General features: G+C 34.0%; 1 protein-coding gene across 1 annotated transcript in view; it reads left to right on the top strand.

The window, feature by feature from the left end:
* LOC124365534 (piezo-type mechanosensitive ion channel component) overlaps window positions 1–26,668 on the top strand; it is a 192,913-nt gene that overhangs the window by 83,368 nt on the left and 82,877 nt on the right. The window contains exons 13-24 of the mRNA XM_046821521.1: window positions 1,270–1,399; window positions 2,051–2,247; window positions 4,840–4,985; window positions 7,004–7,147; window positions 11,712–11,866; window positions 12,130–12,272; window positions 15,516–15,692; window positions 19,418–19,511; window positions 20,781–20,971; window positions 23,452–23,653; window positions 24,496–24,591; window positions 25,982–26,147. Of these exons, the coding sequence (XP_046677477.1) occupies window positions 1,270–1,399; window positions 2,051–2,247; window positions 4,840–4,985; window positions 7,004–7,147; window positions 11,712–11,866; window positions 12,130–12,272; window positions 15,516–15,692; window positions 19,418–19,511; window positions 20,781–20,971; window positions 23,452–23,653; window positions 24,496–24,591; window positions 25,982–26,147 (1,841 nt within the window). The remainder of the gene's footprint in view (window positions 1–1,269; window positions 1,400–2,050; window positions 2,248–4,839; window positions 4,986–7,003; window positions 7,148–11,711; window positions 11,867–12,129; window positions 12,273–15,515; window positions 15,693–19,417; window positions 19,512–20,780; window positions 20,972–23,451; window positions 23,654–24,495; window positions 24,592–25,981; window positions 26,148–26,668) is intronic.

The raw sequence follows: 26,668 nt of genomic DNA, 5'->3' as shown, positions 1-26,668 counted from the left end.
AAATAACTTATAATGAGTATATCCTGCTGAAGAACATTGAATATTACAACCACGTTGTTGTTGTATGTTAAAACAGTGTTGGTTCTGAATGTTTGAAGTTAAAAATGTACTATTTTTTTATTAATATATTTTGTACTGTTTTAATGTTGTTATTATTGCGTTGTTTACAGAAACAACAAAATTAAAAGGACGGTACCAGTCGGCAGTTAGAAAACTAAAACTAAACCTCATCTTTTTTTGTGAGCAAGGTTTCAAATTGTCTTGGGTCATTTGTAGCAACTTAAAAAAGGTATTTTAAATCTATGCATTCGAAGGCAGTATTTATAATTTGTCCTTGGAGCTCGTATGGCCTGCTCTACTGGCCGCCATCAATTTGTCGGAAGCGCGGATTAATTTTTGCCGTAATGTTATCTCAGATTGTATGTCCAGCTGTACTGGCCAAGTTATAATACGCCCATAGCTCGTAAGGCCAGCACCACTGGCCTCTAAACATAGTAGTTATTTTCTAATATTCTCTTTGTTTTGTAATGAAGGTGATTGCCGAAACCTATCAAGCAGCTGTTTTAAAAATGATGTGTAGGTAAAGTAATAAGTTTTAAATTTGCCTATAATTCTTTTTTAAACATTGATTGTGCAAATAAGATGAATGACGAGTAGTGGGCCTTTACACTGAAGTGATAGAAGGGATATTAAACCTAAAAAATCTTATTATAAGACGTGTGCTAACTATTCTTGACTACACATAGGTGTAAATTCTTTAAAGTTTTATTCCGTAAAAAATGTAAAGACTGAACAAATGTTAAATATGTAGTTCATGTCTGAGTATAACTGTAATATTTTATAATATCTTATTTACATATCTTTTTAACAATATACTTATAAGAGTTAAATGTCCCAAATTGTATGTTTATCTTTGTATTAGAAAGATTAATTTAAAATACAGTTTTCATTTCTTCTTTAGACATTTTGAATTATTATGCAAATATCGTGGAGGATATTGAAAATAATTCCGATCTGAAGAGGCAAACGACAAATATGGCTGCCGAGCTGTCAATGAAAGTAGCACGGCCATCTGTACTGCCCATACGAGTTACGAGGACAAACTACGGCAAAACTAATGTGAGCTGTCTGCAACCTTGGTGTGGCCAGTGCTGCTGGCCTTTATAGTGCAAAGGGTTAATGTAAAAATATAGTGTAAATTCTGTGTAAGGGTTAATAATTTGTGTGATCTGGTGCGACAGTCATGAAGTTGTCTGTCTTATTTTGCAGACCTTGTACACACTGATGTTCTGGATCACTTTGCGCCAACACAACCAGGAACGGTGGGAGGCTCGCAACTCGTCTACCATTGCTGACATGGTGGCACCCCTGCAGATTGGGGTGGGTGCTGCCACCACAGGTAATATTACATGTGTGTGTCTGTGTTGTTATATCAGTTGAGAACTGACTTTGTTTATTCTGTGGTCCAGTTCAACAGCTTTATTGGCTTTTCTTTTTTTAAGAAAAACATACAATAATATTAGAGTAGCGTAAATTACCATAACCTATCTATAAATTGTTTTAAAATAAATCTATTACGCAATTGATCTGAGTACTCATTTATATTAAAAAGTGTGTGATATGAAAGAATAGTTCAATACTTGTAATAATTACTGTCATTGACTACTGCAAAGTTGTGACATTATTATAAGTACAATAATTATGTAACCTAAATGTTGCATTTGATACATAATATTGTAAATTTAAAGAAAATTTCGATATTATTAATAATTTCCACTTTAGTTTTTTTATTAGATTCACTGTAAATATGTTTGACCCATTAAATGTGTCCTTAATTGAACACCGGCTAGGATTGAGGAAATAACAACCAGGGTGCAATCGAGACTTCTATCCCACTTTTAGTCTGGAATGTTCACTGGTTTACATGGGCTTGAAGATTTGCATTTGTTACACGCTGAGTTTTGAGTGTAATATATTACAAATTTTAGTTTATTGTATAAGTATTTTTATCATTTTAAAGTTATTTTTTAAATGAAATAACGGTTTTCAGCAATGGGAGGTGAATCTCAAACCAAGACCAACCAGTTTGTGCAAAAGACAGGCTTGGTGGTTCGGGGGTTTCTGACCAAGTATTGGATCTGGGTGGTGGCCAGCATACTGTTTGCTATCGGCATCTCTGGTCAGCGCATGACAGTCTTCCGCATCATTTACATGGCTCTTGCTCTCGTCTTCATTCTTACATTTCAGGTGGTGTACATGTGTAGTTATTACTTTCTATCAAAAAATAGTATAGCCATCTGTTGTATTGTCTATTTTTATCTTTCTCTTTGAAATAATATTAACACTTTATCATCTTATATTCTCTCAAAAGTTTTCATATCTGTTATTTGAATAAGGATTTGTTCATTTAGGTAATTATTATAAACTTATTTTCTTTATTTCTCAGATACAGTATACGTAGTTAATTAAAAAAGAGATGCAAGCATTTATTACTAAGTAATTGATTTACAACAAAATTGACAACAGAAACTAATTCCCCCATGATTAATTTTTATTTCGTATTATGTTTAATGTGTATTATATAAAGTAATATTTGGAAACTCACTTGATTTTTCTTTGAATTTTTGGAAAAAAATATACACGTAAAGTGACAGATGTGCAAAAGGTACCAATACAACCCACTGTACTGTGATTCAAAACACTAATTTTAAGTTAAATATTCCATAATTTTATGTAGATTAATACTTATTGCAGTGTTGCCAAACATTCTCTTAAACTATTTGTTGAATAGCAATTTAGTAATAAGTTACAAATTTTGGCACTGAGAATAATCATTGTATGCTTAAAATTGAATATTGAACATGTCCCTGTAATATGTTGAATAAAACTGAAAGTTTTAGGTCTGAACATAAATTCAAAATTAATCTGGCACAGCCACACAGAACAAGTTATCAATAAATTATCAAGAATATATATGGTGCCTGCTTTTTAAACTAAATCATAATGTTCACAACAATGTTTTACTTATGGCATATTTTGATTGTTTAAGACATATATCACGTAGTGTTATGGGAAAATAGCCCAAGTGCTTATGTTGTATTCTTGTATCACAAAAGAACCGTCAGGTTACTGGCTGGTATTGCCCAGACTGAGAGCAGTGGCTATACTTTATTAACTTTAAAATTTTGACTGTTCCTGCAATGTTCATCTTACAAAATTTGCTATTTGTAAAGAAACATTTTCACTATTTTTTGTAAAGTATCATTTTCACCAACCTGATTACTTAAACTTGTCATCCACCGGAGTTCAGAAAGTTTAAAGAAACCATAGATATGTTTAAATTAAAAGGTTTAATACAAAGGCTATCCAGAAAGTAGATTATGTTTTTGATATAAACAAAACACAAAGTACAAGGAAAAAATTGTATTTTATAAATTTGAAAGTGATACTAAAATACTATTTTTCAACATAGTCATCATAAAAATTTAGGCACTTATCACATCAGTGGAGTAGTTTTGAAATTCCAGCGTTATAAAATTCTGCTGCCCAACACTTCTACCAGGAAGTCACACCCTCCCGCAGTTACAGGTTGTCATCAAAGCGCTGGTGTTGCAAGCCAGATCTTCATTGCTGGAATCAGGTGTTAGTCACTGAATTTAAGGCGGATGTGAAACACCTCCCACTTGAAGTATCCAGGACTTCCTGAGTCTGAATTGCCGTGTTTGCTAGGTATCCATCTTGCAAAAAATTTATGGTAACCTATCTTCTGCGTAACAATTTCATGCAACAAACTCCTTGAAAACTAAGTGAGAATTATGTTATTGTGAATCAGTCTATTTATTCTTAATAATATTTATTCTTAATAATTCTTTAATCTTCTCATCGACTTTAGAGACAATTTAATCGGTCACAATGCTTGATGTCCACTTCGTTCATCATCATGCACATTAGTTAGCCATTTTAAACCTAATACACCATTGACGCACTCCAACTTCAGTAATCACATCGTTCCCATAAACTTCACAGAGTTGGCGATAAATCTCAATTGGTTTATTGTGCTCAGCCAACAAAAACCGTATTACTGACCGCACTTCACAACTCATGGGATTTTCAATTGCGTCATAAACTTTAAACTACTATTGTAAAATAACAAGGAGTGACAGTAACCTCTCACTGGCATGGCTGAGCAGCCACTGAACAGTGAAAGGAGAATCGCAGTGACATCAATCAAAATAGCAGCGATAGTCCTGCCCCTAACGGCTACAGAGCGAAACATAATCTACTATCTGGATAGCCCTCGTACCTTACCTTTATATATAACAAAACTACAACTGTCTGAGTTCAAGACAAGATTGGCTGCATTTCTAATCATAACTGCACCTTATTCTATTGAGCAATTCTATATGCAAGTAGGTAGCAAGGTAGTAGAAGGTACAGGTCACTCTGTAAATAAACTATACATAAATGTCAAAATTATTTTTATCATTACTACATTCTTAAGTGTATTTTATTTATCTTATGTAACTTGTATGTGTCTGACTTGCACTAAAAAATTGTAAAATTCCACTGTTTTTCAAGATTTTCACTTCATTATTTATTTAGTCCTAAATCAACCAAACCTTATTTATGTGTGAGTATAAGTGATCTTATACTTTTAATCAAAGATTCTTATCTATTTATTTTCTCCTGTTTCTTATGGGTCCGTGCCGTATAATAATTTGTCTCTCAACAAAAATGGTTTGATTGATTTTGTTTTTATTGGATTGTTCTATCTTTAAAATGCACTTCAATGAATTGATTGGAGATAAAGTTTCACTAAAAATTCTATTTATGTTTCAGTTGTCATGGGTTGTTTGGCGCAAAATCATGTATAGCTTCTGGTTAACTGTCATCATATACTCCATGCTGATCTTGATTATGATGTACACATACCAGTTCGACAACTTCCCACAGTACTGGGTAAAACTAGGGATCCCTGCCGCATTGTAAGTATTGCTTTATATTGAGTAGCCGTAGTAGTAATAAACATGATTTCAATACCAGATAAAAAATTACTCTAGTGGAACGTAATTTATTTAGAGCCCACATAATTCAGATTAAGTTCCCTTAAATACAACAGCCATGAAGTATTAGTGCATGATTATGCTACCTAAGGGTGGTGCTAATGAAATTTAGATACAATTTTCCACTAAGAAGTAAATGTAGTAAATTAGATCAAACACTGATAGGTTCATCTGTGGTTAGTTATACCTTTTCAGGACTAACCTAAAAATGTTTGTTTGTTAGGAGTAATTTGTAATAATAGTAAACTACTGAGAATATTGGTTGGAATGAACATGATTATTCCAATGTGTGTACTATTAGTTCTACCTACACCGCAGGAATAACCTCCCTATTTTGCTTTGGTTGATAGAGGCGACCCACACTGGCCTCCTCTTCTGTGTTTGTGACAAATAATTAGGACAGATCCTCCTGTGTTTAACAAAGCAGAATACAGACCTAGCACATCCTTATCCATTAGTATCTTTTATCATAAAATCTTGTGTGTTGAGTCCAGAACCTTTTTCATTTCCACTTTAGTGAATTAAAAGGTACATTTGATCAACCTAATTAAAATCAATATGATAGTAATTTGTGAATTAATAAATTATAGTATTACTGGATAAAAGTGTACATGATACGAATTTATCAATTATTTGACAACTTTTGATTGGTTGTAAACAGTAATTGATTTTTCAAGAGCTCAACCCTGAAATCCTGAAAACATTATTCTCTACTTTATGTAATATTATGGTAAAGATTCAATTCGCTTTACAGTAACACTACAAATTAATTTTTTCCAATGGACAACTTTATAATTGCTTACTGTTTTGCTTTGTATTTATAGTGTATAAAAATTATAGGAGTACAGTTACAATAAATATTATTTTTAAGTAAGAAAAAACTATAACTGTGTTTCCAAACACCTAGTTGCTCTTTAACACGTATAGTGTGACATATAGTTATGTCCGTACCAATGGAATTGTGGTAAATGTGGCATACGAGAATATCCATATTGCCTTCAGTTTATTGTACACACTATAGTTCACGAAAATGCTGTAAATGTATATGAATGCAGAATTGTATTAGTTTATGATGATTGGAAAGCAAATTGGATTGCGTGTTAAAAAGCAAATGCTATTCTTTGATTGACGTTTTATCTTAGGATGTGAGGGACGGCTATGGCATGCCCACGTATAAGTTGCATCTACGTGTAAATCTGGTGGAGCTTTTTAAAAACGTTTACAAAAAATAGAAAACAAATTTAACTTTGGCCAAAACAGAATATTTTTTATCTCTTAATGCGCGCTAATTCTACAGAGCCCAACGTTTTCCTGAGCGCTTTAAAAGTGAATAATGATGAGTTGAGAAATGTTTACAATTTTTTTTTTTCCCCCTTCCTGAGGGAAGAGGACAATTTGTCCCCGCACTTAGTCCTAAAAGGACCTTTGCGCCTCCCTTACTTTAATTTGTGCCCTCAAAAACCGAGGCTTTTGCAAAAGCCAATCAGATTTAAGGGCTCTTGTTCTCTAATGTCCTTGGGGCTGAGGAGATATGCTCCCAAGTATCTTTTCCTAGTCTCTACTATGGCAGGACAATCCAACCAAATGTGCTCCGCTGACTCCTCCTCTTCTCCACAGAGTCTACATTCGCTGCTCTGACTAAGGCCTACCTTCAAAAGGTGCTTCCTCAGAGGGCCATGTCCTGTCAACATTCCTAATATAAGTCTTATATCCTCCTTATTCTGGTCTAGGAGAGCTGTCCACCCTTTTGCATAAGGAGAGATAAACATTTTGGATATTCTTAAACCCGAGGCTCTACTCCAATTCTTGTGTCTTGTCCTCTTTTCCCAATCTTTGACCAGAGCTTTAATGTTGGAGAAGGCTATCCCACAACCTGGCTCCGGCCCCAAAATTTTTACAATACTACAATTGTATTTGTGCATCTTTACTGTTTTTGTCAGGCAACTGGACATTGGGTTGGAGAAGTTCGACACAACTGAGCTGTTTGTCCGTCTGTTGACGCCCACGTTCTTTGTCGTAATCACAGTCATCCAGTTGTACTACTTCCATAAAGACTTCTTGGCCATCTCCGATATCAAAAGCAGGTTAGTTATCAAGTGTGCTGGTGGCCACTCATCTCAGGCTTTGCTTTTAACATGCAGCTAAGGTTCAAAACTGGATCATAAGTAGGAATTCGTCTTAAAGCTATAAATATACAAGCTTAGAATTTAGTATCTCAATGCTAATGAATTGTAAAATATACAATTACATGTTAATACTAATTCTCTGTAACTTATTGGGGGCATATAATAGACAATAGACAAAGTTCTTTATTCGTAATCTTAGAGATCAGAATGGTGTCAAAATACATTAAGATTTTCAATTTGTTTTAATGTTAACAGATACATCTGGTAAATAAGTAGTTCTTATATATAAGTTTAAGTCTTCTAATTGTCAAGTAATTATTAACGTCAATTTTCTTCTTCACTCCTCCAGTTTAAGAACTCATCAGTGAGCATAATGGCCGTTCTGTAAGCCATCGTGTCAAGGCTGACTTCAGTCCTTTTTCTTGCAGTGCTTTGAGTTCTTCAGGAAGAAGGTTAAAAAGTTTCCTGTCTACGTAAGAAGGTTTCTTCTCAAAGAGTACATTTTGGTGTAGTGGAAGGTGGAAGTTTGTTCATAACAAACTTTGTATTGAAAAGAAATGATAATACATTGTTATTAGCAGACAATAATAATGTTTTACAATTTATCAGTATTAAGACATTAAAATTTAAGTTTCTATAGTGAGACATTTACGGACTGACCTAAAATGAGATCCTATTTATAACTAACACAGTTTTTTCAACTTTAGCCCCAAGTTAAAAATTGATCCTTAGATGTGTTACCAGCAGCTCACTAGTGTACCCTCTTAAATCCCAATCAATATTGTGTTTATTTTGTGATTCTAATATCTTCCCATTAATCATACGCAGAACAAATATAACTGTGTGTCATTGCTACTGTTCAATAGAATACTTACTACAGTAGCAAAACTGTTTTGTGTCAAATGTATTGTATTTCGCATTGCATTACGTATATTTCAATAAGCATCTAAAGGTGCGTTTCCATTAACACAAGTTGCTGAAACATGTTGCGCAACTTGTGGCACATACAATTTTGGAAGGTGCGTTTCCATTACACAGTTGCTGAAACATGTTGCGCAACTTGTGGCACATAACAATTTGACCGGCTAAATTCCCTGAAACATCTGCAACATTTTTGTAAGCGTAGAGTTCAACAGTACAGCGTTTGAGAATTAAAGATACAGTATAGTGTTTTCTAAGTTCTTAACTACTAATTTCGTGAGTGAATATGAGCAATGCTTCTACCTCAGCTTTTCGTGGTTATGGCAGGCGCTTACTTCCAACTTATAAAAAGAAAGCGTAAACGTCCCAAGATGGTGGATTCGAAGCTTTTTTAGCAAATAGAGAAACGGAAGGAGCATATAACTCTTTGATGAGAGACTTACGTATGCAAAGCGGTTTTTTATAATTTTTTTGAGAATGAAAGCTTCTGATTTTGAAACTTTACTTAATCTTGTAGCTCACTTCTTTCACAGTCAGCCACTTTTGTGGCAAAATCGATATGCATAAATGCATGGAAGTTACATCTCAGGACCGACATGTTGTTATGTTAATTCTAGTTAAGGAAATTATGTATCTTGGAATAAAAAATGTTATATATAATGTAAGTAGTAAGTAATTTTGTAGAGTTATATGTACATATGAAATTAAACTTGTGAATTTATTACATATGAAATAACCCCTAGTAATGTTTTAAACATTTTCACAATTTTGTTTGCTTTAATTTACTGTAAGACAATAAAGTGCTGTTTGAATTTAAAAAATGTTATCCATACATGGAACCTGTAATTTGTTTTTTCACAACCTGATACAGTCAACAATGACTATAGTATATATGGGTTTTTTTTTTATAAAGTAGATTTCCTGTTGTTATTTTACTTACACAGCTTTAAAAATAAGGTCTGAAAATTCTCACAACATTGTAAATAATGGATCCGGCCAGCTACATTGGTTTCCTGTTGTAATATTTTCTATATTTTACTTTCTAAATACTAGATCTAAATACCAACTTTCCAAGGCTTGTGGTAATTAATTAATGCATTAATGTACTTTTTCAGAAACTATTATGATACAGTGCTGAACAATCTATCACATGCTGTAAGCCTTAAAAGACACAGTTTCAGAACTGTTCTTAAACGCAGGCCGATAAGTGCCGTATTTTTAATTTTAAAAATGAAATAGCTGACGTTGAGATATATTTCATATAGCATAGGCCTTTATAACAACCATCCTACAGTACTTTTGCATAAAGTGTACAAAAAATAGCAAACCTTAGTTTTAAGTGCAGAATAAAAATACATACCGTGGTAACATTAACATGGGGTGTGATACTGGACTCTCAAAATAATATTGTTCAGTTATTAATAAATCTTCTAATATAGTTATATGTATTCCGATTTGTACAAACTTATTAACGAGTCTAAGTAAAATGTTATAAAAGATACTACCTTGTCCTTAATATACTTACCAGGTTTAGTGAGCTCGAGTGTGCAACTATTTCTGTAGTTGATGATAAAAAAACTCAGTAAACTAAAAATAATGCCATTTAGGCACGTAAATATCGTTAACGCCAGCTCCGCTTTTCTTACTTTTCTCAATTTTTGTTTTTTCTCTCATATTTTGAGATCTTATACAATGAAGCTTCTTCTCGACTTCTTCAATAGGTTTCTCCATAACGTCTGCAATTCTCTTAAGTGCATCAGTTCTGGTGTTGGAATTTTTGTGATTTGAATTTCTTATGTTCCAAAGAACTGTCTCTTGCTTATACAATTCAATTAACTTTGCCACTTTGCACTTTGGCCACTCCATTGCAATAAATATTATAAATAATTATTTTATTTATAATTACAATATAATAGATTTTACCGTAACTAAAAAAATGTAAAGGTCTACGACTTGAACAAGGAGCACGTGTCGGTTAACGTTGAGGTTAGGGTTGACAGCGAGTAAACAGTACTGTGCATGCGCAAGTCCCGGCACATTGTTGCAAGCCTGTTTCCAATAGTTTCGTGATACAAGTTGCGCAACATGTTTTGTTTCACGGTGGCCTGAAACAATTTTTGTCCCCGGTCACATGTTGCGCAACATGTTTGCAGACTGTTTCCATTTAAAACAAGTTTCGGAGGCACATGTTGCGCAACGTGTTTGCGATACAAATTTGTTTAAATGGAAACGGGGCTTAAAGCAGTAACATAACCCAGTTTTGGAAAGAATTCAAATTTCTTTATTGTCACTTTTCCGTCTTAGACGTGTAGCAAAGATACAAAACATTTTCAAGTTACATTAATGCAATGTAAATTATATGTTTTTTAAAAATTAACTTGAAATTATAATTACAGGTACAATATAGAGTCAAATACAAGCTACGATTTTAAAACTCAATAATGATATAATATACCTTATCACACTGAAGAGTGTTACTGTTTCTCTAAAATAATTTATGTTACTTATGAATTTTATGTAATAAAATAGATCATTATAGAATTTTTTGCTGTATAGTGAGTTGATTTTTCAATGAAATTCAGTCAGGTTGTTGATCAGGTATTACAAATCAGCTCAGTGCAAAAAGTATGTATTATAAGACATGTCAGAAAGGAACATTTAATATTTCCAATTTCATGATAAGGGAAATAACATTTCCAGAAAATGCTCTTTGTCTTTGTCTTGCTTTTTTTTTTGTCTTATGCTCTTTTTCGAATTTAAAAAATAAAGTTTGCTTTGCTAACTTTGCTCTACAACTAAATTGCATACAGCATACTGTATTTTAAATTTTGTAGTACTATCAATTCTATTATACTAGTAACTGTAGTAATAGTACTGATTATTATAACTGGTAAAAGGTATTTTCTTACCATCCACATCCTGTGTATTATAACTGGTGATCTTGGATTAACAACAGACAGATGAAAACCGGAACAGATTAGCTTTGTATGGATCATTTAGCATTTTCATGTGCAACGTAGTTATGGTAGGAAGAATTTATTCAATTTAATGTTGAATTTGGCTTCAGTTTACCTTCCTTTTTATTACAGCGTCTGATATATGAGGCTATCTCAGACTTGACTCCTGGAATCTGGAAAAAAAAAACTAAAGCTGAACTGGAGCCAAATTCAACATTCAAATTGAATCAAACCTTACTACCATAGCTATGTATGTGTAGAAAACTCGGTTGTTCACCCATGCTAAGAGATTGTGTCAGAAGCATCGTAGTGCACTCAATTGATTTATGAGATTACCACTTCACCTATTTATAGGTGTTTCTGATGTTAAATTGATGTAAAGGTTCGTTTTGAGTTTCTTTGTCGTCGACTTTCTTTGGATCTCTTCAGACGAACATGACTTCAGATTCCAGGAGTGAAGTCTGAGACAGCGTCAGATATCAGATGCTGCAATAAAAAGGAAGGTGAACTTAAATTCAACATTCAAATTTTCATGTGATTGTGTTAAGAGGCAGAAAACTTGTATTTAATTATGGAAGTTGAATAATTTAAAGTTTTCTTCCAAAGAAGTGCCCTGAGTAATATGCTGCATGGCATGATGACAGGGGCACCAGTTCAGTGAGGCCCTCGGACAGACCGTCTGACGGCAGCTCCATCCCCAAGTCTGAAATGTCCATCCCCATGTCTCCCACAGACACAAGAATGACTGAGCCAGACACTCCTTCCAAGGATACAAGGAAGTCCTTCCACATACTCACCAGTAAGTTTCTTTGATATTACTAGGAAGTTTAGACATATATATATATATATATATATATATATATATATATATATATATATAAATATACAGGGTGTAACAGTTCTGTAAACATTACACATATTTAACAATAATTTGTGGATTTTTATTTAAAATTTCCTAACTTGCACTGGTATATTAAAATTTCCTAACTTGCACTGGTATATCTTTACAATCTGTTTATACCTTCAATCTTTGCAATGGTTTATGTGTGGTTGTGTTGGCAGACCTGACACAGGTGAAGCTGCACTTTGTGGGCACCCAGCTGCTGGATGGCCTCATACAGCTGATTGAGCTGGTCTGGCTTTACCTAGAGCTGCATATGCTCAAGATCATCATGTTCTCAGCTATGCTTCTCGCAGTCTATGATGTAAGTACTCCTGCTAAACTTGGTTGCTATGTCCGTTTTAAATTTTTTTTGTACATTTCATAGAAGACCTTTTTGCATGTCATGACTCCCTTATCCAAAAATCTACCTTTATTCACAATTTTATATGGTAGGTGTGGCTTGTTAACATGGTACATACTGTAACTGATTAAGACCAAATTTACTATGGACTTGCATACCTACTTAGACGTTTTGGGTAAGTTCATTAGGTAGTCCCTCTTACTGAAAAGTGTCAATAATGATGTACAAGATGTTTAACTTAACTCTTTCACAATATAGAGCAGAATTATTTTTAAAAGAAACTTTCAATAATTTATAACAACTTTTGTTCATATAAAGGATTTTAATATTTGCAATTGTATAAAGTTTTATAAATTAGATAATAATGTGTGTGGAGATTTTTAATGTTATTTCAATGAAAATCAAAATGGCGGATGGTGTCCCTCTGGGTTGTATACTTGAATCCCTAGTTTTTCTGGTTTATTTTTGAAATATGATGGATCCTGAGTTAGTGAGACTATTACAGGGATGAATATATGCATTATAAGTATGTGTAGATTTGAGTTATTTTTGTATATATAATTTGAAAATAGGGATACTATGTAAAATTTGGATTAAATGAAATAAAGAGATTATTATTATTTTGCCAATAAAAGTGAATTTAAAACACTGAGTGCCGGCCCTGATATACGTGGTTTTCAATAGGTTGCTGGCAATTTATAGTGTTTTTGGAAAAATCATAACCTAGAAACTAGTTAAGTTATAAAACATATATTTAAATTGTTGAAATCCCTGAGTCTTCTTTATTTTGATATAGAAATTTATATTGATTTTTTTATTATTGTTTTAATTACATAAAACATTTGATATCCCTTAAAAAAATATATCATTAAAGTTTTGTAAACGAATAAAGCAAACAATTCCTTTCAAATTTAGTTTTTTATTATTTACACACAAAACAGGATATTGATACAATAAATACAGTTTTATTGATGTTCAAAATATTTTTCGTGTGATATACTTTAAACATGTAATTTTAGACAAAATCCTTCCTCTTGGCTTTCCCACATTCCATATCTATTGGATTTTAGTTTTTCGTGGTGGAACTAGAATCTTTTTAAGAAGTGATTTTTAGTAGCTAACTGGCTAAACTGGCATCCACTTACACTGGTGGGGATTTTGCATTTCAGTCACAGACAGCTTAGCACAAATAAGTTTTGTAAATTGAGTAGTTACTAGTTTTTTTTAGTAACTTTATTGTACAGTATGCTGATATTTACCAAGCACCCGAGGAACATGTGAAAAGCGAGTTTCCTCCAACATTTTATGGACCTGCGCTCAAATGCCCCAGAGGGCATTTGCTGGTCCGCATGGTCTACGCTAAAGTTGTTCTTGATGTAACAAACAACAACACTGACTGGCATAGTTTTTTCTCTGCTAAGTCTGTCTTGATATGTGGCCATGTATAGAGATTATCATATATCATATAAACACCTTGCTTGTCCTTCCACTTTACTGTGAGAACGTTGCCGTTTCTAAAGTATATTTGGTCTTTCTTCTTCATTTTTGCTTGTTTTACAGCCTGAGGAATTTCCTCACTGTTCTTAATCAACCCACAAGTCCTGTTTGTTCCAATTCAAACGCTAGTGCAGGACTTGTGTAGAATCTATCAGTTTATAAAGTGCGTTCACTACCTGTCAATGAGCCTAGCAGATTTGTTACAAAATTTATGACTGTACTGCTCCTACCAGAATATTCCACATGTATCCACTGGGCTTTTTGTGCATGTACTGTTCAAAGTACAGCCTTTCACAAAACTTGCACATGCCTTCATCTGTCGTAATATTCTCATGTGGAAGCTTTGGTTGTTGAAAACATGAGTGCAAAGTTTCCCACAAGGGACAAACATTGTGTAGAGGATCAAAGTCATGTTTTCCTTTCTCGATATAAAGCCGATATGTGAAAATTTGCCATCAGCAGTATAAATCGATCCCATCTCATTTGATTAAGGCAAAAGTTACATGGCATTACAGGATCTTTTAACCAGTTGTTGGAAATCCTGGGCTTCTGGTTGATGCTCATGTGAAAAATGATAAAAAACTTTTTTAACAAGTGTTACAGATTGTCAATAAAATATTTAAAACGTCCATAATATTACTATTTTCATCTAACTCAGGAATACCATCCAAACTCACCACAAAACATATCAATGTTCGGCACTTTATCAACTTCTGTGCCTTCATTAGTTGAGGTTGAAGGATTAGGCCTACCTTGAACCGACTCATCATGTTCACATCCATTACTTTCAGCGTCTGTAACATAATAAAAAATAAAAGTAAAAAAAGGAATTAGTGAAATAATTAATTGTACACAAATGGCTCATAAAACTGTGTGTGTTTGTGTGTGTTTTAACTACTAAAATAAAAACATAACCATAAAAAGGAAACAGATTCTTAAACCACTAACTCAAGTATTATATTACCCAAAGTATCACTTGATTCTTCATTCACGGGGTCAGGATAATCTTCTAGTTCATTAAAAAGTCTATCAACACCAATGGAACTATCCTCATCTGACAATTCAGCAATAACATCATCGTTCAAGCCGGGTAAATCCATGATGACGACAGCCTGAGTAGATGTGGGAGTAGGCACAAGCAAAATAAACAAAGAATGAAAGCCATCAGCTGTTGCTTTGTGAACGGGCTGATGTAATGCAGCACACACATTTTAGTGGAGAATTGTTTTACTAACAACACAATAGACGTCACATAGTAGAATGAGCCCGTAACATTAGCGATTTTAATACACGCTAAAATTACAAATATAGATTCTATAAAATTATGGGATCTGCACTCAAGGTGTTAGTTAATCACTAGTATGGATTGATTACACTCCTTTCTTTTATCCTTAGGTAGTTATTTGTTTAATAATTGTGTTTTTGAGAAGTAATATTATGTTTGTTGAACGAACATTTCTAGACTTTTATGTACAGTTATTGCTAACAGTTTGTATTATTTTGTTACTATTGTATATTATATATATGTTGAAAAGTTAGTTGAGTTATTAACTATTTTAGATGTTAACATCATTGGGTGCAAGTTAAAGTTAATCTTTTAGGATGATGAAACTTGTATGATTTGTCTATTGCAGAAGGAATGCCGTATTCCTAGGATTGAATAGCTGGAAGTTCCCTAAAGGACTAATTACTATCTGAATGTTGTAGGTGTGCGTTCTACACTTTGTGTTTGTCATCTTGGCTGTGATATCCCTCCTGTTCGGTAGCAACATACAGAACATTGTGGCTCACATCATCTCGGTGCTAGTGTCTGTGCTGCTGCTGTCCAAGATGATCTACCAGATAGAGTACATCAAGCACGACACCTGGGCTGTCAACTGCACAGTAAGCCTTTCTTGTTCATGTTCTCACATTGTAGCTCATTACTGGTGCTCTGTGAAGGAAACAGGATTTTTCCGGACATTTGCCATCGTTCAGTGAAACAAGAAATCAGTAACACTATGTTTCGAGATCTGCAATCTGATCTCTTCTTCAGGTAAAGAACTAACCTAATACATAATTACAAACTAGGTTTTTTTATGTATAATAAAAATGTATATACATTAAAAAAACCTAGTTTGTAATTATGTATTAGGTTAGTTCTTTACCTGAAGAAGAGATCAGATTGCAGATCTCGAAACGTAGTGTTACTGATTTCTTGTTTCACTGAACGATGGCAAATGTCCGGAAAAATCCTGTTTCCTTCACAATCCTTCCATCGTCAAAAATAACCTTCAAACTGGTGCTCTGGTAGAAACACCTCCCCAACCTCGGAACTCTGCCTCATTGCCCTTTAAATTTTCAATTTATGCCAATAGCAATATTAGAGCTTTACAATTTGGTTGGTACATATGTACCTCAAGTAACCCTAACACTAATATCATTGTTATTATTTAATGTTGTACTATTAAGAATTTTCCCCCCATGTGGCTCTGGGTTAGAATAGACCGCAGTATTCCTGCTTGTCATAAGAGATGACTAAAATGTCAGAGTGCACTTTTCTGTTTTACGCATATCCTTTTCAAAGGTTCTGACTAATCGCAATAACCTAGCTTTCCACACCACATCATTCCGGACCGTTGGACGCAAAGTGTTGGGCAAAGGGTACTGCTTAAAAACTGGGTTTTTCTTGCATTTCCCAGGCTGCCGGATAGTACAGGCGCCCAGGTCAGCTTAGCCAGCAATGATCTGTCTACCCTATCAGTTGGCGAAATTCCCCTTGGTTGTAGTAGTGCTGGTTGGTGACCGGAAAAGGGTCGTGCTGCATCCTTGGTGAGGGGAGGGGGGCTCTGCCGAGGCCACTGCTCATCATGACTGCCTGTGATTTGAGGGCAGTTCAGGGCAGATTAAGTTGCATCTGCGGCTGACCGGTCTGACTTTCACATTTGGGTTCAGTAGGGGGGGAAGAATCACCTAGTCTTGGGGGCTGAGGCAGACATTATAGACGCCTATTTAATAAAAATGTTCAAAAGGTGCAAGAACCATCCTGGGGTTCCCTAAACCCCAAACACTTCCTCACGGTAGGAGCTTCCAACTCTGCCTCCTCCAAGTCAATACTGAAGAGATTGCAAATTCCTTCGAACACAGGTCCTGGGTGTTGAGACCGCCGGTCAACACCAACTAGACAGCGATTCTTGGCAAAATACCGGCCTCCTCGGTGACCACACAATCAGGCCGTGGTTTCAGGCCCTCCCCCCCAAGAGCAGGTGTTAGCAAAACCAATGCCCTATGAGGCTGTCATTGCTTTGGCTAGGGAGTAGGGGCATCTCCGGAAATGTCTGAGCAGACTGGCGGTGATGAAGGCTGCGACTCTTCGACAGAAAATCATCAGCCAGAAGATAAAGGAGGGTATCTTTATACTTGAAACCAGCCTTCTACACGTCCTTCCACTTAAGAAGTTGTGGCAGTCCTGTGAGGTGGTCTCCTGGTCAACGCAGACTTCGCCATAATTGCAGAAGCATCCCCTGCCCACCGCATCTAAGTGCCCAGCTTCGAGTCCTGCCGAGTCTGAGGAAGATAAAAAGAAGGCAGAAGAACCAGCGGAGATGGACACCAAGACCTGGTTCAAGGTCCAAGTCCAGGAAGAACCCCCTTCCCAGTAACCTGAAGATCAAGCTGGCAAAAGGGATAAGAAGAAACTTCTGAAGAAGTCCCTCAGGAAGCATCTGGACGCTGTGTGGTGATCGCTGTTGTCTCTCCCATCTACCATCTTCCAATGGAGAGACAGGTAATCTACTGCCGCATGGCCGAGGTGGACAGAGATTCTGCTGCTAAAGAAGAGCACGGCTGAAGTTTCAACTGGACGTTGGACCTTCAGACTCATTCCGGACATTCGACCATGGGTGGCATGGCAGCACGGTGAGGTCAATTAGTTCGTGACCAAACATTTCTGGGGCCACGGGTATTTTCGGGCTTATTTGTTCAAGGTGGGCAAAGTCACCAGCTCAAACAAACATGGCGCAGCACATATTTTTCGAATGCAAGAGGTGGCATGTGCAACGGGCTTCTCTCTTTTCTGAGATCGGCTTCATGTCACTCCCGAGAACATTGTTGGAGCTATGCTCCAGGGAGAGGTCACCTGATTCCCCGACAAGGAAAGCCCTCATGGGGTAACTTCACAGGCCTAGCCTGAAGTAATGTGCTAAACAGTTCCAGACTAGTGTCCTTGATGATGAGGGGGTTGTTTGGCCAGTAGTCCATGGGACAATAAGCCTGCGGGAGTCTGGCACTATTGAGGGAACAATAAATCTCTCGGTGTGTGCTAAACAGTTCCAGACTAGTGTCCTCGATGATGAGGGGGTTGTTTGGCCAGTAGTCCATGGGACAATAAGCCTGCGGGAGTCTGGCACTATTGAGGGAACAATAAATCTCTCAGTGTGTGCTAAACAGTTCCAGACTAGTGTCCTCGATGATGAGGGGGTTGTTTGGCCAGTAGTCCATGGGACAATAAGCCTGCAGGAGTCTGGCACTATTGAGGGAACAATAAATCTCTCGGTGTGTGCTAAAAACATTTTAACTTCCTTCCCAAAAAAAAGAAAAACTATTAAGAATTTTAATGGAATCATTGGAAGCCACTGTTGGAACCCACAGTTTCTGGATCTATTGCATTGAGGTGAAATTGGGCATGGCAATGGGAATTTTTCAAAGAAACTGAGGAATTGCTTGAGGACATCTCCACTATACTGGTAATGACCAGTACTGTTGAAGGCGTTGCTCTTGCTCTGGTTGGCGTCGGAGATAAGGTGCAGAGATTTGTATTTCTCTCAATTATCACCACCAACTCAGGGATGTTAAGAGATATCTCTCCAAGGTAAGTATGGCCGACAATGTGGGAGTGGATGTTTCTTTCAATGTACATCACATTTAGGAACATCTTGAAGTACGGATAAGGGTGCTTGATGGTGTCTTTGTAAAATTCCTTTGTAATTGCTCAGAGGGTTGTCACTTTTATTAAATTTTAAAATTACTTCACAGATTGAGATAAGATTAACTGATGAAATTGATACAAAGTGTTCAAAAAATTAAGGGAATATCTTGGGATATATATTTTTTTCACTGGTAATTCGTCTGTCTGTATAATAATTCACTGTATAGGATTACATGTGAGTAGTAAACATAGATTTATTCCAGTATTTATCATCTGATTATAAGAAATAAAATATTTGTTTGATTACAAGAAATTGTTTCTATTCTTGCCATTTCCATAAAATTTTTCTTTAAAAACCATTTTGAAACTGTTAAGAATTGTTTCCTTTTAGTAAAATGTAACATCCTAATAAGACATAAAAACATGCAAAATTCTAATCTAAACCGTTTTTAACTATGAATATATTATAAACACAGACAGACGCTAAATAAAGCGAAATAGACCATAGTGTTACGGAATTTTCATTATTTATTTTCACTTGTTGAATCATATTATCCCAAAATATATCCCCACATTTTTAAACACCCTATATACTATTAAAATCTCAATGTTCTCACTTTGAGTATTAAATAGAACTGTATTATACAATTTTAAAAGGATATGATCTATGATTTTATTAAGCAATTAATTGTTAAATTTTCAGGAAACAAATACAACATACAACACTGCAGAATGGATAGGTTTCCATAAAACGGATTTTGAAACAAGTCTTCCAAATCTACTCCATGGCTATATTGGTGAGCAAAATTTGTATGAACTTTATTTTATTCAGGTAAGTTATTCCACCTTCATTGCTGATTCATGATTATCAGCAACATATTTCTTGATCAATGTTATGTTTCCATGACTTTATATATTAGAGCAAGGCTTACAAAATTGATCGAAGAAAGGATTTATGAAGCTTCATATTGTTTACTATGAAAAAAGGGGTTATTTAAAGTTTGATTCTTTATTGAAAAGAAATTAAATTACATTATTTATTCACACAGAAACATCATTTTCCACTGGCCATTGGTGGTGGTTCGGAAGTCACCTCTAAGCCGTTGGTCCCCAGGTTAAGTGTTAGAGAGGGCTTCTTAGCCCTAACTTCGCCTGGTAAAATAATACTACTTTACTTTACTTTTCTTTAATTACTGAACTAACACTATATAAAGTATTAATATAATGGTAAAAAATTATTTAACAAATTTAAAAAACTTACTTTTTGGGGACTGTTGGATGTTTGAAAACTTACTGCCCAGAGGATAACATAGTTGAAGAACAGCTATTCTTATGCTAAAATGATCTATCTGTAATGGGATTTTACAGAAGTATATATTTATTATATTACATATACTTATTATTAAATGTATATTAATTATATTCTTACTATATTAAGAATATAAATAACATAATGTCTTTTATTCACATTTATTTTACAGTTATTACTGTAGCCATGGCATAATTACCGAAACATATGCAAGTATTTAAAATTATTAAAGGGTACCATGTTACTTATTTTCTTAATATATTAGTCGTAGTGGCCCTATACAATGAATTTCAAACTTCAAGATTCATTAATAATATAATAGTTATAATAATAAAATTGAAATTATAGGCAATTTATATTAATTAAACAACTGCAAAAGATGAAAAAAAAGAAGATTTTCTAATGTTAAATCAATAAAATAGCTGATTGAGTTGTCACTTCCCTCAATCAGCTCATTTTTGGTATCCTATTCGACAACCATTTAAAACTTTTAGGGACCATCTTCTAAAAAATCTTTATTGAGATTATTTCGCATTATTTTACCATTTTCTTATTTATTGTATATATATATATGCAATGAAAATATAACATATAACAGTCATTAATAGATGGAGTAATGCACCATAGTACATGTTATATCATAATAAAAAATACAACAATAATAAACTCTGAAAATTCATCATGTTACATAGTTTGACATGATTAGACATTAGAATATGGCCATTGTAAGAACTGAGAGTGATGTCTGTTATGGTAGCTCTCATCATGGTGCTGACTCTACACGCTGTGGTGACAACTCGGCAAAAGTACCAGCGCCATCTCCGGGGCCGACCTCTCTCACGCCCAGTCGTCATGTTCCCTAGGGTCACCTACAAGGAGGTGGACAAGGATGTCCAGCACTGTGTCAAGTACTTGCTCAACTTTGGCTTCTACCGGTTTGGTGTCGAGGTTTGTACTGTTCTGTTCAAGGAAACTAGTTATGCAGTGTGTGATGTTAACATGGGGCTTTTCTATTCTGATCAACCTCTTTCTCAAAACTTATGAATATAACGCAAATTTGAGCATCATGCTAGAAACTGTCACTGGAAGAAGTTATTGTTTACATTATTATGCAAGGGTTAGTTCCAATTTTTAATTTCTTCACTTAATCACATTTTAATTTTAACTAACTACGGTCTGTTCCATTCTCTTTTAAGCTACAGAATTCGGCTTTGTGCTTACTCCAGAGCAGCAATTAAGGTATTTAAGTGGCAGAAATAGCAATTAGAATCATTGAAGAACTAATAAATAAACAGTTATTCACAACTAGCTTTGTAAAACTTCAGGTTCACACTCTAAACTTTATGTATATTCTACATACTCAAACTTAAGTAAAGAAATAATTTAGAAAAATTCAGTAGTTTTTAGCAGTTTTATGTAGTAATTATAGACCATTTTCTTTTATGCCATCATTCAATATTTGTATTTTTAGAAAAAATATAGCTTCTGAACAATTTGGCTTCAGAAGAGGGATGAGTATAATGACTGCATTGTATAAATTTATAGGTGAAGTTTCGTGGGCCGTAGGAGATTTCCAGAGCACAATGAGTGTGTTTTGTGATATATCCAAGGTGTTTGGGTGGAGTAATCAAGACATACTACCTAAAAGGTTGAACCGTTACAAATTTTCTAAGAATTCAATATCTTGGATAAAATCTTATCTATCGAATTGTTACCAGAGGACAGTCATCTATCGCAAAAAAATGTTACATCTAAATCAGAGTAGGAGAAAGTAAAAGTTGGGGTCCTGCAAGGTTCAATTATGGGGCCTCTTTTGTTCCTTTTGTACACACATGACCTCCCTGCAAACACATCAAACAGTCTAATACTTTATGCAGATGAAAAGGCTGCATTTGTTAAATCTAAGAATGATGAAGACCAGTTGGGCTAAAATCAGTGAAACCAAAACTGTATTAAGGAAGTTGAAGCAAATGGACTGAAACTAAAAAAGTTGGTCAAATGTTGTTTTTCTCAATCAAGAAATTATTCTTTTAGAGATATAGAATTTGGAGATCAAAGATTTTATATTAGTAAAAACACTAATTCCTTGGGATACCCCCTAGAACTTGATTTGCATTTAAATTGAAGTTGAGACTATTTTTATAAAGTTAAACTCTGCATGCTTCCAAATGCTTATTTTGAGAAATGCTATAGATTTTAAAACATGTTTAATCATATACTATGCTTATTTTTATTAAACTCCTCAGTATGGCATTGTGTTCTTTGGGTTCTATCAAATATAGATAAAATTTTAACATTCAGAAAAACATTTAAAAATTATTTTAACATTTTCACTTTTTAAGGATTCTTGTAAGCGTATTTAATGAACTTAAAATTTTGACTGTGCCAAGCATAATAATTTTCAAAACCCTATTAACAGTGTAGTCTAATTATGACAGCCTTTGTGATGTAAACTATATACATGATAATAATACTAGGTATAAACCAATTTTCAATACCACAGACATCCATCATCAGAAAGTGGTGGAAAAAACACCATCCTACATGGGAACAAATTTTTTCAACAAATTACCCTCAAATTTAAAGGTTCAATATATGTTAAAGTGTATTCCAAAATAACATTAAAGATATGTTACCCTAAAAAACATACTGTAAAGTAAGTGAGATGGATTTTTTTTACATTTAAGCACAGTATTTTGTTTTGTAATTTTGATTTTTATGTTCTAACACGTTCATGAAAAAGGCTTCAGTTATTTAAATTTTTCTTCATGTACCCCAACAGGTACCTAAAAAAATTAATTAATTTTAGAAATTAAGCAATTTTGCGCCCGACGCAGTACACAATAGTCTGAGGTATTTATTTAAGCGTGGGATCAAATTGAAAAAACCACCAAGATATAGAATCAATAAAAACGCAATAAGGAAATGCATAGTTACGTGTACTCCATTGGCGCATGTGCTTTACAAAAGCCTGTTGTATACCCGATTGGGTACACGACGGCAGTTGTAAAAGATCATGCGTACCCCATCGGGTACACACGTTGTGAACATGTTAATAGGCCTATAGGTTTTTTTAACATAATTGCTTTTCCATCATGTCAATTTAATACCCTGTTACTGTATCTTGGTTGGTTGTCTGGAAATGTCATTTATTGTAAAGTAAGTGAGATTTAAATGGAATTTTTTATATTTTAAGCACAGTATTACTGTTTTGTAATTTTTATTTTTACGTTTTAACACGTTAACAGCAATGGCTTTTATAATAGGCCAATTTTAGTAGGCTACAAAGTAGACAATGCCATCGGTTGTATAACTGTGCTATTATGTGATACTGTATACTGCACACTGTATATTGTACTAGTTACGTCTCATAGTAGAGCGTTTTGATATATGCACTATTTATAACTGTTCATTACTTTCTATTGCAGATATGCCTGATGGCTGTCGTAATGTTGATTGGCACACGAATGGATCTGTACGCAATGTTCTACGCTTTGTGGCTCTGCCTGCTTATTACACCTCGGCGACAATTGCTCTCTAAAATATGGACAGTGTTTAAAATATTTATTGTATTCACCATACCTCTACAGTACGCTTTCGTTGTAGGTCAACCACCCGCTCTTTGTATAGGTAGGTTCAGGTGTATATGTATATTGAGTTCATTAAGTTTAATAGTAGAGACGATACCGAAGTGAAATAAAAATAACCCTTATTCATACGTTGTATATTCTTATACAAAGAATGGCATCAATATTAGATATTCTACATCTAATAAAACAATCTCATAAAAGTTAGTTAAGCATAGTAGTGCTTTTACAATTAAAATGAACAAGTTATATACGATAAATTTATCCTGGTTCAGATTTAATATAAGAATATTATAAGGCAAAAAGAAATACATTGATGAGTATTATGAAATATTATTATTAAATATTGAATTATAATCATAATTGAATTAAATATTGATTATTAAAATTTAACATTCTTTTACAATTAAAATGAGATGTTACTAACCTAAAATTTAAATAAAAACATTACATACAATAAATAAATGGCAAAAAACACTTAAAATTATAAAAAATAAATTTGTTAAAAGTTTATAGTAAAATACTATATCATGTTTACAATCCAACCAGTTTTGTGACAGTTTCATACTTATAGTTAAGTCCACTATAATAATGTATATCTTAAAAAAATTGTCTTTATTGTTTTTCAAAAAATTCACCTGTTGAATATAGAGATTTTAACAACATGTACTTTTTTTAAATTGATCTGAAATGTATAAGTACTGCTCACATACTGGAAATTACAGTGGTTATTGATTTTGTTTGAGCTTAAATTAAATTTGCATTAATTTCTGTTGCCTAGAGTAGTGTAATCTAATTTCAACACTGTGCTATAGTTCAAGCCATATCTATATTGCTATATTTCAATTAAAACTACAGAGTGTTATTTTAAATTGTTTATTACAGTTTACCCTTGGGACGAGACAGAAATTTTACAAGGAATACAAGAATGGATGTTCTTACCGGATCCTATACATCCTCCACCAGCCTACAAGCTGATGTGTAAGTTATTCCTTTGGTGTTGAAACCGGTCCGTACATTCTAGCATTGGCAGTACAAGTTAATAATAACATGTAATAGCAACATTTCTTTATGCTATTTACATTGATTTTAGTTTCATAATTAATTAACCCTTCCCATGCTGTAGACGGATATATTGGAATGGTAGACTTTGACCAAAACGCCAAATACAGTTGTATCCAATATCATAGATTATGTCTCTTCTAGAGTTTTTTAGTTCACAAAAAGCCTTCGAAATGTCCGGTGCACACTCCCTGCTTATCGTGGTTGCCAAGAAAGAATTTATAAATGACCTTCACTCTGCGGCAAGAGGGCGGGAGCGCCCTTTATCTAACTCTGACCACCTGCTCGTCAGCTCTGCGTCTTCTATAGCGCCATAACCAAACATATCCATGGCGCGTATTACGTGGCTTTCTCGGTTGTCATGATTGCGTGTCTACTACGCATCTCGTTATTATTCTTCATTGTATGATAGTGTTGTGATTAGTTTGAAATTAAACTTTTCAGTTTAATTATATTTTTAAATGAAATTGAATTTTAATTTAAATAAACAGTTTTTTAAATAGTTCTTTTTATTTTTATTAATAAATACGCTAATTGTATGGAAAATGCCCTATTTTATACTCTTTTTGCTTTTACCTTTTATAATTTAGTCATAACAAAAATTAGCTTTGAACTTGAAGAAACAAAATTATTTTAACTTGTCTTGGCGTTATAGGGAAGTTAATGGATTTATTAGTGGCATGCAAAGGGTTAATACTATTATCAGTAGTGTAATAGAATCTTTATGTATCCCTCTCACTTCTGTAGGTCAGAATGTTTTAAGAAATAATAATAATGCTATAAATGAATAATTTGATGGAAAATCATTAAAGTTTGTGGTATGTTTGTAATCTGCATATTCCCAAACTCTTTATATTTTATAGTAGATGGCATCTTGTATTTCTCTAAGTGGTGTTGAATATCTAATAACTCTGATATTGAATATTTGTACTTCATTAACCCTTAAAAATCCAGCCATTATTATTTGAAAGTTGAAGTGTATTTGTTCTGAATGTTTCAACAGTGTTGTGAGCCAAACACAAAAGACTTTTTAATCTTTCACATATATTTATATTTGGCCAAACCACCAACTTCGATTTTCCTTCTGGACTTTGATTCTGGACAATAGAACTAATTTTAAAGTTACTAGTGGCCAGAAGTAGGAAACATTTATTTTGTTTAGTAATTCTTCATTCTGGAAAACATTCTTCCGTTTACTTGTTTTCTTCACCAGTACCACTCCACGTTCAAAGCCAAACAATAAGTGTGTTCTAAATTCTAATACAACATTAATTACAGTAATGTACTGGATATCCTGTGTTGTATCCAGGTGACTTTGTGGTGCTGTTACTGGTGTGTCGTCAAGCTCTGGTGTTCCGGATAGAGCAGCGTCACGATGGCCACGAGTACGCAGGAGGCACCAACAAACGCATAATTGACGATGTAGAAAGGTCTGGCTTCATAAATCCTGTCCCCGACTTTATATCACATGCCAGGTACCTCATTCTATGTTATAGTTATTTGAGTGTATAAACAAACTTGGAACCATTTGTATAATTTTGTATCACATGCCATTTGTATGCCAGTTATCTGACTATAATTAGTTATCAACTTGTTGGTTGGTTTTTGCTAACGTATTTGGGCCAACAGTTTTTTATTAGATCGTTTTCATTTTCATTTATTTCCAATGAATCAAAACCATTACAGCAAATTAATTAATACAGTAACATTAGTAAATAAATGAGTAACAAGTGATAGTAACAAAAGTAAAATAAACAAATAAAATATCAACAGTGGCAGTAATACAACAACAGTAACAGCAACAGAATAACAAGAAAAAACAACAAATAAATAAATAACAGATTATTTCAAATCAATTAAAGAAAGCTTTTAAAGAGCATACAAATAAATTTATCATTTACAAAACAAACAATAAATTATCACAAATATTAGGACAAAAACTTATTGAAAAACAAATCAGGAATTTCAGGAATACACTGACTGTGATAAATGTACA

Source organism: Homalodisca vitripennis, chromosome 6 (genome assembly GCF_021130785.1).
Source record: "Homalodisca vitripennis isolate AUS2020 chromosome 6, UT_GWSS_2.1, whole genome shotgun sequence".
NCBI lineage: Eukaryota > Metazoa > Arthropoda > Insecta > Hemiptera > Cicadellidae > Homalodisca > Homalodisca vitripennis.
This window is presented reverse-complemented; position numbering and strand designations above follow the sequence as displayed.